General features: G+C 36.8%; 1 protein-coding gene and 1 pseudogene across 1 annotated transcript; both read left to right on the top strand.

Annotated features, from left to right (window-relative positions):
• Nucleotides 1-1,518: 1,518 nt before the first annotated feature.
• LOC116138994 (ataxin-10-like) lies at nt 1,519-3,500 on the top strand. The gene is made up of 3 exons (XM_031424671.1): nt 1,519-1,574; nt 1,740-2,411; nt 2,534-3,500. The coding sequence occupies exons 2-3, from the start codon at nt 1,793-1,795 to the stop codon at nt 3,427-3,429; spliced, it is 1,515 nt and encodes a 504-aa protein (XP_031280531.1). The 5' UTR covers nt 1,519-1,574; nt 1,740-1,792; the 3' UTR covers nt 3,430-3,500.
• A 3,995-nt stretch (nt 3,501-7,495) lies between these two features.
• LOC116138957 lies at nt 7,496-9,063 on the top strand (annotated as a pseudogene).
• Nucleotides 9,064-12,136: the final 3,073 nt, after the last annotated feature.

Raw genomic sequence — 12,136 nt, 5'->3', positions numbered from 1 at the left:
TGTAATTCAAATAAAATGTCTGATATTATTATAGGGAAATACTATTTGGTTGATGCGGGGTATCCAAATAGAGATGGGTTCCTCGCCCCTCATAGGCGAGTGGCTTACCATATTTCTGATCACCGCCGTAACCGAAGGGGGTCACAAGAGTTGTTTAATTACAGACATGCTTCACTCCGCAATGTTATCGAGAGAACCTTTGGTGTTTTGAAAAGACAGTTCAATATTCTAAATAGAATGAACAATTACCCGCCGGACAAACAAGGGAAGATTGTTATGGCATGTTGTGTACTTCATAATTTTATCTGAATGTACAATATGGACGACCGTATCTTCGAACAAACCAATAATAGTACGGGTAATGAGCAAGTATATTATGATCGTCAAAATGGGGCAGAATATGACCGAAATGGAGAAGGACCGAGTCAACCGCAATAAGGTATTATAGACAACATGATGACTGTACGGGATAACATAACGAATGCACTGTGGACGGCACAGTGGACCATGTCATAGTTGTTAATGGAGTATACATGTAATAATGATTGTAAGAGTTATAATTAGTACTTTTATCATATATGTATTAATGTGATGTTTTTAAACAGTTGGATTAGTACTTGAAATTAATATGAATTTTTGTTTTTTAATATCTACGGGTGACAAAATTACCAATAAAATATTTAGTATTATTAAAATATAATTTGATAAGTTATATATATAATAATACATTATTTTAACAAAATGCAACAAAATATTATATTAATAAATCATTTATAAAAAATATATTAATCAAATATTCAACACAAATATCAAAGTCAAAATACTTTACCAAACACATATTCTGCAAATTCTATTCTCATAATCATAATCGTATCTAACTGTCTAATATTATCCCCAAAATTTTATCTAAATAATAAATCAAACGCACACTAACATATTATAAGAATTTTTATACATTTTAAAATAGTGTTACAAATACTGGAAGAATTTCGAAATCCGTATTAAAAATGAATTGAAGTTTCCAGAAAAAAGAGTAATGCTAGCCTTCAAAGCTTGGCGGTCTGACGGGCCTAGTCCTTACCCGGTTTAGGTCGGCTCTTGCTTGCCTCCTCCCGCTCTCTGTAGTATAAATTCCTAATCCCATTCGATCAACTACCTGCTATTTCTCACGAAATTTCTTGTTTAAGCCCGTTACCCTACTTCAAAGCTTCCTTTCTCTCCAGGTAATTTTCGCTTTCTCATTCGTTTAACTAGAAAAACTGTTTCAGTTTTTATTGGGTTTACTGAGAAATACTGCTGATATTGATGCAATTGTATTTTTTTAAGCTTTTCTGAAATCTTGTAGTTTCCATTCTGCTTTGTAGAGATTAACATTTACTTATTCGTGATGCTAAGAAATTGAATGTTGGTTTCTTTTCCTTTTTCTTATATGTTTGTTAGTAATCTGACGGGGCACTGGTGATTAACATTATTTGCTATAAATTGTGAAGTTAATGAAATTAAGCAAACGAATGAGAGGGGAAAGTGAGCAATTTCCGATAGTACAATGACACTTTGATCAAATTTTGTCAAAAGTTAGTTCTCGTTGAGAAGTTTTGTTTGTTATCCTTACGAATCATTCAGTTATTCATTTTTTTGGATATTGTAACACTTAGTTATTCTCATCGATTGTATTGGTATCTTTTCGAACCTTATTATTATGAAATCATTTTCTGATCTTTTCCTATTCTTCTTTGCAGGATCTATTGGTGATTAAGATTGAAGTCATTACCTTTTACTTACAGTTTAATTTATGGGTGATATCACGGATGATGTATCATTGTTGGGTATCCCTGTGCCAGTTGATGTCCTCCAGCCATTATTAACTGCTGCGAGCTCATCTTCTTTGAAAGAAACCCTAGAAATTCTTGTAGAATCTTCTAGAACTGGAGTTGGCCGCTCTGACCTTGCTTCCAAGAATATCCTTCCAACAGTCCTTCGGCTTATTCAATCTATCTGCTATGCCTCTTGTCGTCAATATCTTTTACTATCATTGAAGCTCCTTAGAAACCTCTGTGCTGGAGATATTACCAATCAGAATTTGTTTATTGAGTGCAATGGAGTTGGAGTTGTTTTAACAATTCTGAGGTTTACAGGACTTGATTCGGGTGCAGATTGCGGGATCGTTCGTATGGCTTTACAGGTTTTGGCAAATGTTTCGTTGGCTGGTGAAAGACATCAGCGAGCTATTTGGGGTCTGTTCTTTCCAAATGAGTTTGTCACTCTTGCTAAAGTACGAAGCCAGGAGACTTGTGATCCATTGTGTATGGTTATATATGTGTGTTGTGATGGCAGTGCTGGATTGTTTCCGGAGTTATGTGGAGAAAAAGGGTTGCCTATTATGACAGAAATTTTGGTCACAGCTTCTTCAGGTACAATGAGCTTCAAATTGCATTTTTCTTAGTCTCCATCCAGTTTTGTTTTAATGGTGTTTGTAGTTAGCTACCGATAAAGTAAGTACTGATTACCTGTATTTTCTTCTTTGTCTCACCAGTTGGTTTTAAAGAAGATTGGTTGAAGTTACTTGTTTCAAGAATATGTGTTGAAGAAATACATTTTCCTCTATTGTTCTCCAACCTATACCAAGTCAGTGCCCCTGTGCAACTTGAAGATCCTAACTTAATAGATAATACCTTTTCTACAGAGCAAGCTTTTCTTCTGAGAATTGTATCGGAGATAGTGAATGAACGAATTGAAGAAATCATTATTCCCATTGACTTCGCATTAAGTGTTCTAGAAATGTTTAAGAGATCTATTAGGGCTGTTGATTTTTCCTCAAAGGGCAAGTTCAGTCTTCCAACGCCCTCTTCCGCAATCAATGTTCTTGGATACTCGCTCACAATTTTAAGAGATATCTGCTCATTGGAGGGATTTGCAGGTTCTAGTTCTGAGGGTTCTGTTGATGTTGTTGATACACTAAAATCCTCTGGACTCATTGAATTGCTCTTATGTTTACTTTGTGACCTCGAGCCTCCAGCAATAATCAGGAAAGCTATGAGACTGAGTGAGAATCAGGATGGGACTAGCTCACACTGCTACAAGACCTGCCCCTACATGGGATTCCGGAGAGACGTTGTTGCTGTAATTGGCAATTGTGTGTATCAAAGAAAGCATATACAAGATGAAATTAGAGAGAGAAATGGGGTTCTATTGCTACTACAGCAGTGTGTTACTGATGAAGATAACCCATTTCTAAGGGAGTGGGGCATTTGGTCGGTTAGGAACTTATTGGAAGGCAATGCAGAAAACCAACAAGCAGTAATAGATTTGGAGCTTCAAGGGTCTGTTGAAGTGCCTGAACTTGCTGGACTTGGTCTCAAAGTGGAGGTGGATCAGAAAACACGACGTGCAAAGCTTGTAAATATTTCATCAAAAAAGTTCAAAGAATAATTTTCCTTCTTTCAGGCTAATTAGATGATTTATACTGATCTCCATTACACCTCCTACATTAATTTGATGGTTGCTTGGTTTCATTTTCAATCTCCTACCAGAAGACTTCTACTTTGCACACATTTAATCTTTTCTTGAGTATTGGCAACGGAAGTTTCTACAGTGAGGCATTTAATGTGCAAGATGGAACGACAAGCAGGACATTGAGGCAGGGGTTTCATTTGTTCCAAGTGAGAACTTGGAGGGTTACTTATATAGGGTGTGTTTGGTTGGGAGTAATCCCCTATTAATAAGGTATGTTATTTTATATTATTTGATTATCACGTTTGGTTGTCAAGTAATATAAGATTTCGGTAATCTTCCGAAACCAATAGTAATTACTATTGGTAATATAATTACCTCCATTTTCTTAGGTATTTTAAGATTATTTGGTAATCTTACTTTTGTTACCCCTTAAGGTGCATTTGGTTCAAGGAATGTTATATTATTGGAAATGTTATATTAATGAAAAGATAGATTACCTTAAAGATTACTAAAAATATTTAGGGAAATATGTTTGGTTAGGTTGGAATAAATTAGTGGGTATGTTATATTGATATGTTTGGTTCGGAGGTAAATGAATGAGTATATTATATAGATTACTAAATTGTCCTCCTTTTAAAATATCAATATAATAATAATAATTATTATTATTATTTGAATCATTTATTTAAACTCCTACATTTGAAATTTTACTAAAACACTCAAGTTATATAAAACTTTAATTTGTAGCAAAATCACCCCACCCATCTTATGCTATTGCCGACAACTAGCCACCAACGCTAACAATTGTTAGAATTACTCACGATCAATCGGATTTGGCCGATCGTGTGTCGGTAAGGTTGTTTTCAGTTGGCTATGAAAATGTTAGATCTTTGGTCGTGATTTGACTGTTTTTGGCTAGATGGTCGAAAATAGCTAGATCGATGCATGGCTGGCCAGAACTAGCTGACTCTGCATTGATATGCCGGTCGTCGTCGGTCTTGGGTGATTGGGGATATTTTGTGAACTTATAATTTTATTTTATTAATTTTTTTTTTTTTTTTTTTTTTGTGGCTAAGGTGTTTTAGTTAAATTCTTAAATATATGGGGTATGAGCTAATGGTTATTTTGTAAATATTTGAGGGGAATTATGTTCAAAATGATATTTAATTAATGATAAAATAAGTATAAAATCAAATTATCTTGGTAATCTTTTAATAACATTTCCTAATAAGGTAATTCGATTACTCTATATATTACCAATGGTAAATACTATTTGCAATAAAAAATTATTATAATATTTTATTACTTGCAAACCAAACAAGAAAATCTTCAAAATTAAATTAAGATTATCGGACTAATCTTATATGACACTTAACCAAATGCATCCTTATTAATAAAATTTTAAGACAATAATACCCTTGTTGTCTAAATAGTTTATAATAAATTTATGGACAATTTTAACCTCATATTCAGGATTTTTAAGACAGAACTACCCTTGTACTTCAATCAAATTACCCAAGACCATAGCCACCACCTTAGCCATCCAAGATTTTCATCGGCCATTAGCCCCATCGCCGATCGCCATCGGAAGTCAACGAAATGGGGCACAGTCGACCATATCTAGTCGGTTTGGCCAAATTTATGGTCGTGAAGCGGTCCCTGGCCAAAAACGACTTTGTCGGCGCATGGCTGGCCAGATCTGATAGGTCATGTGCCATTTCGACGACTGTCGGTGGTGGCTGGTGATGGTGGCTGGCTTTCGACAGTGGCTTGGGGTGATTTTGTTATAAATTAAAGTTTTATATGGCTGGGGTGTTTTAGTAAAATTTCAAATGTAGGGGGTTAAAAAAATTATTCAAAAAATAATAATAAAAATAATATTTAAAAAGGAGGGCAATTTAGTAATATATATAACATACCCACTAATTTATCATTCTAACCAAACATATCAATATAACATAAACTACCTCTAGGTAGCTTGAGGGTTCGTTTGTGACTCTTGGGTATATTACTCAAAATGTTATTAGTTCGAATCTCACGACTACTGATAAGAGGTAGTTATTGGAGGCTTATCTGACCATTAACTTCAAGGTCCTAAGGGACTAGTTCAGGTGTGCGCAAGCTGACCCGAGCACCTTCGGATACCAAAAAAAAAAAAAAAAAAAAAAAAAAATATATATATAATAATATATATATTTTTTTTTTTTTTTTATTAATATAACATTTTCAGTAAATACAACATTCTTTTAACGAAATACTCTCAAAATCTTTAACCGTGGATATGTTTTTTCTACTTGTACACTTGAATTATTTAACCAGAACTTTGATGTAAGGCACAACAAATGAGAGACGGTTACGCTTGAAGCTAAACAATGTCTTATTTACTGCTTTTTGATTAATGATTACTCACATTGTATAATCTCACCTATTTTGTTGAATCTATGGGAGTGATTTAACATTCAGTGAAATTTCTTATCATTTTTTAGAACAGAGTAAACGACATGTTCCCACCCAAAGATTAGCAAAAATTTAAGTTCCCACACCTGGTTTCATTTATCTCATATTCTCACCCTTAAATTAACACCATTAATGATTTTTGGGTTCTAATACAATATGGAGAGTATTATTGCAAAACTATCCTTACAAATAAATTAGTAAATTACTTTTTAACCCCAAATAAATTTGGATTTTTTCGGCAACCGCAAGGGAGGGGAAAATCGTGAGAAAAGGCCTAAATCTGACCAAGGCGGACAAGGCTAGGAGATGGATGGGTTTTGTTTGGGATGAGTGGGGGAAGGTAGTGGTGGTGACAGTGATGTCAAACGACACTAGAATATGGTTAGATCTGGATTTTTCCGGCAGCTGCGAGGGAAGGGAAAATCGTGGATAGAAGGCTCAAATCAAGCGAAAATGGAGGCGGACGTAGCTGGGGAATGGATAGGTTTGTCAGGGATGAGTGGAGGAAGCTAGTGGTGGTGGCGGTGATGTCAAATGGTGCCAGAATCTGAATAGATCTGGGTGTTTCCAATAGCCGCAGGGGAGGGGAAAGTCACGGAGAAAAGGCTTAGATCTGGCCAAAATGGAGGTGGACGAGGCTGGGAGATGGATAGGTTTTGTAAGGGATGAGTGGAGGAAACTAGTAGTGGTGGCGATGATTTCAAACGGCATTGGAATCTGGCTAAATTTTGATTTTTCTGACAGTCGGTAGGAGGGAAATTGTCAGAAAAATCAAGGAGAAAATATTTAGATTTAGCCAAAATGGAGGCGGACGAGGCTGGGGGATGGATGAGTTTTGTTGGGGATGAGTGGGGGAAGCTAGTGGTGGTGGCAGTGATGTCCAGCAGTGACGGAATTTGGCCAGATCTAATTTTTTACGACTGTCGCGAGGGAGAGAAGTGATGAGGGGTGTTTGTGAAAGAAATTTGAGATGTAAAGGGTTATGTTGAAATTTTTATTTTGATTTAAGATTCAATGCAATCCAAATTACCATTTTACTGTTTTTACGTTAGAGTAAATAATTTTCTTTTAATTTAAGGGTGAGAACCTAGAATAAATAAAACTAATGATGGAAACTTAAAATTTTGCTACTCTTTAGGTGGAAACATGTCGTTTACTCATTAGAACATTTTATATTTCACATAACTCATAACTACTTTTAGGTGATGATATGCTTATAAGTAATGCTACAATCTAGATTTTTGAGGTATAATTTGATTATGATTTCCCAGAGAATAATTAAACAATTTTTGAAATTAAATCGGAAAATGATTTAACAAATATTCTTCAGTTGGTGTAAAATACTAAAATGTACCAGTCTAGTTCTCGTTGAGAAGTTTTGTTTGTTATCCTTACGAATCATTCGGTTTTCATTTTTTTGGATATTGTCACACTTAGTTATTCTCATCGATTGTATTGGTATCTTTTCGAACCTTATTATATGAAATCATTTTCTGATCTTTTCCTATTCTTCTTTGCAGGATCTATTGGTGATTAAGATTGAAGTCATTACCTTTACTTACGTTTAATTTATGGTGATATACGGATGATGATCATTGTTGGGTATCCCTTGCCAGTTGATGTCCTCAGCCATTATAACTGCTGCGAGCTCTCTTCTTTGAAAGAAACCCTAGAAATTCTTGTAGAATCTTCTAGAACTGGAGTTGGCCGCTCTGACCTTGCTTCCAAGAATATCCTTCCAACAGTCCTTCGGCTTATTCAATCTATCTGCTATGCCTCTTGTCGTCAATATCTTTACTATCATTGAAGCTCCTTAGAAACCTCTGTGCTGGAGAATTACCAATCAGATTTTTTTATTGAGTGCAATGGAGTTGGAGTTGTTTTAACACATCTGAGTTACAGGACTTGATTCTGGTGCAGATTGGGATCGTTCGTATGGTTTACGGTTTTGGCAATGTTTCGTTGGCTGGTGAAAGACATCAGCGAGCTATTTGGGTCTGTTCTTTCCAAATGAGTTTGTCACTCTTGCTAAAGTACGAAGCCAGGAGACTTGTGATCCATTGTGTATGGTTATATATGTGTGTTGTGATGGCAGTGCTGGATTGTTTCGGAGTTATGTGAAAAAAGGGTTTGCTATTATGACAGAAATTTTGGTCACAGCTTCTTCAGGTACAATGAGCTTCAAATTGCATTTGTCTCCATCCAGTTTTGTTTTAATGGTGTTTGTAGTTAGCACTGATAAGTAAGTACTGATTACCTGTTTTTCTTCTTTGTCTCACCAGTTGGTTTAAAGAAGATTGGTTGAAGTTACTTGTTTCAAGAATGTGTTGAAGAAATACATTTTCCTCTATTTTTTCTCCACACCTATACCAGTCAGTGCCCCTGTGCAACTGAATCCTAACTTAATAATAATACCTTTTCTACAGAGCAAGCTTTTCTTCTGAGAATTGTATCGGAGATAGTGATGAACGAATTGAAGAAATCATTATTCCCATTGACTTCGCATTAAGTGTTCTAGAAATTTAAGAGATCTATTAGGGCTGTCGATTTTTCCTCAAAGGGCAAGTTCAGTCTTCCAACGCCCTCTTCGCAATCAATGTTCTTGGATACTCGCTCACAATTTTGAGATATCTGCTCATTGGAGGGATTGCAGGTTCTAGTTCTGAGGTTTCATTGATGTTGTTGATACACAAATCCTCTGGACTCATTGAATTGCTCTTATGTTTACTTTGTGACCTCGAGCCTCCAGCATAATCAGAAAGCTATGAGACTGAGTGAGAATCAGATGGGACAACTCACACTCCTACAAGACCTGCCCCTACATGGGATTCGGAGAGACTTGTTGCTGTAATTGGCAATTGTGTGCATATCGAAAAGCATATACAAGATGAAATTAGAGAGAGAAATGGGGTTCTATTGCTACTACAGCAGTGTGTTACTGATGAAGATAACCCATTTCTAAGGGAGTGGGGCATTTGGTCGGTTAGGAATTTATTGGAAGGCAATGCAGAAAACCAACAAGCAGTAATAGATTTGGAGCTTCAAGGGTCTGTTGAAGTGCCTGAACTTGCTGGACTGGTCTCAAAGGAGGTGGATCAGAAAACACGACGTGCAAAGCTTGTAAATATTTCATCAAAGAAGTTCAAAGAATAATTTTCCTTCTTTCAGGCTAATTAGATGATTTATACGATCTCCATTACACCTCCTACATTAATTTGATGGTTGCTTGGTTTTCATTTTCAATCTCCTACCATAAGACTTTACTTTGCACACATTTAATCTTTTCTTGAGATTGGCAACGGAATTTTCTACAGGGAGGCATGTAATGTGCAAGATGGATGAAAAGCAGGACATTGAGCAGGGGTTTCATTTGTCCAGTGAGAACTTGGAGGGTTACTTAGTGTGTTTGGTTGGGGTAATCCCCATAATGGTAAGGTTATCTTATATTACTTGATTATCACGTTTGGTTGTCAAGTAATATAAGATTTCGGTAATCTTTGAAACCAATAGTAATTACTATTGGTAATATAAAGTAATTATATTCTATTTTTTAGGTATTTTAAGATTGTTGATAATCTTACTTTTTTAACTTACCCCTTAAGGTGCTTTGGTTCAAGAATGTTATATTATTGGAAATGTTTTATAATGAAAGATAGATACTTTAAAGATTACTAGGAATATTAAAAAATGTGTTTGGTTAGGTTAGAATAAATTGTGGTATGTATATTGATATGCTTGGTTGGGAGTAACCTGGGTGGTTGTCGGTACAGGTGGGGTCCAAACGGTACGCCCAATAGGGTTGAGGTATACGGTCCAAATATGGATCCATACCCTACCCTATACGTCCACCTAGTTACACCCCTAAAATTCCTGCAATTTTAATTTAGTGTACATTTTTGGTAACTATAACATTGCTGATTCATTTGAGATCGTTAATTGCATGTAAATCTCATCCAGTTATAAAATTGTAGAACTTTTTGGTTTATAACATCCATAAATTCCAAATTAAGCAACTATTGCAACCAATCAGACCATGATACCTCAACTGGGATTCATTGTATAACAAACTATTTTTGGAGACATTTCATTCATGATAAACGCTTACTAAGTAATTCAGTCTTCATACACTAAAATGCAAATTAAAGAAGCTTAAAATCTATGTACATTGCTCGACAGCTTATCAAATTGCATTAATCTCAATCTCTCCACATACTAAAATACAATAAAAATAAAGTATTAACAATAGCCTTTGGATAGGCCAAGCAAAACCAGCACACAACGCAAGAGCAGCAACTGAAAAAACCCAGACACAGCAGCTCAAAAGCACCACGGGAGGCCAGAAATAGCCTTCACACACCACAAACCAGCTCACAGACGGCAGCAAACAAGACACCAACACAAAAGAACGGCATACACAGCATAAAGAAACTACTCCCAACCTATGTTACAAAAAAGAACAAACAGGAAACAACTAGCAAAAACCCAACACCCGAAAGAACCTATAGTAGGCAAGATTACCGAAAAAACCCACTATACCATTAAACAACATAGGGCAAGGACAGCAGCAAAAAAAAGCCAAACTCAAAATGACCACAGCACTCCAAAAACTTCCTTCCAATGTTTTAAAACTCGCCCGGCCCGTCGTTGAACCGACTCGGAAGCTTTAACGGGCTGGGTTTATTTTTTCCTATTCATCCAATCTCTAGGATTTCGCCAATGATTGGCGAACAATTAACTGTCGGAATGTTGGGGCTTTTGAAGAGCTATTTCCGTGAATGTAATGTGTTGAAAGATTTGATTTCCTGTGAGTAAATCGACGGAAATCGAACAAAACTGGCAACGGCAATGATGAGATTTTTCGGCAATTTACGAGGCTACCGGGGTGGGGTGAGGGGGTTTTGGTTGGGAAGAAAAGGGAGTAATTCTGGGTGATGGGAAGGGTTGTGTTTGCCGGAATCGATGGATCGGCCTGAATGCCGACGTTGACGTCGGTGAGATCTGGCCGAAATCGAACCTATTTCGGCCAGATCTTAGTTATATTTGATGGAAATGGGCTCAAGGGACAATTGGGGTTGCATCTGGGGTGTCCCGCCGCAATCAGTCGTCGGTCGATTTGCAGTTGGGGTGTGTTTGATAAATTTAAAACTTTGGGGACTTATCAAATTTTTAGGGGTATATCTGCTGAATTTTAAAAATTTTTGTCAACCGTTCAACCTAGGACCCAGAAGCTTTGCCGTGTTTCATCCGGGTTGGGTTTTAAAACATTGCTTCCTTTCTACCAGAAAGGAACCCACAACATCCCAAGGCACACCCAAAGAACACACACAACACAACAGCGCTCCCAACCAACCGAAAACCAACTGAGGGAAATCAAAGCCAAAGAGATCCTCTAGAGAGCCCTCCCTAAAACCAAGTAGACACCATCTCTACTCTCAACACCACTCCCTGGAAAGAGATAAAGGGGAACTTTACAAGACACAAAGGCTGCACACAAATCCCTAAGCAACACTTGCCAACTAACCCACACACCCAACAATTTCTTTCTGGGAATGGGAATGACAGACTGGATGAATGAATCAGGTGACTGCCTTACTAATGGGTGATGACTGACGAGTGACGATTAATCGAAGACTGATCAGAGATTGAGAGCGGAAAGAATGTTTGTTGATTCGTGAAGATTGAGAGGCGGGCGCGAGAGAGATGAGAGCAGAGCAGGGCAGCCAGGCACAGAGAGATGAGTTAGGGCAATTAGTGGGTCACTTTTTGGTTTTTACCATTTGCAAAAATGGGTACCGCGGGTTCACCCCAATAACCCGTAAGGTATACGGGTCGGGTCGGGTACAGTCCATGAAAAAGGGGTTCAATTTTATTGACCCATACCCTATATTTTTTATCCGGTATTGGCCGACCTGCAGGTTTGGACCCTTTTGTCAGGTCTAGTTGGGTAAATTGATGAGTATGTTTATAGATACTAAATTGTTCTCCTCTTAAATATTAATATAATATTTTTTATTATTATTTTTTTGAATCCTTTTTTTTAAACCTTTACATTTGAAATTTTGCTAAAGCACCCCAGTTATAAATTTTATTTGTAGCAAAATCATCCCACCCACCCTATGCCACTGCTGACAACTAGCCCCCACTGTTGGCAGTCGTTAGAATGACACACAACTGATCGATTTGGCTGGTCTGTGTCGGTAAGGTTGTTTTCAACTGGTTATGAAAA

Source organism: Pistacia vera, unplaced genomic scaffold, assembly GCF_008641045.1.
Source record: "Pistacia vera cultivar Batoury unplaced genomic scaffold, PisVer_v2 Contig345, whole genome shotgun sequence".
Lineage (NCBI taxonomy): Eukaryota > Viridiplantae > Streptophyta > Magnoliopsida > Sapindales > Anacardiaceae > Pistacia > Pistacia vera.
Note: the sequence above shows the minus strand (reverse complement) of the source record. Positions and strands in the feature narration are given on the sequence as shown.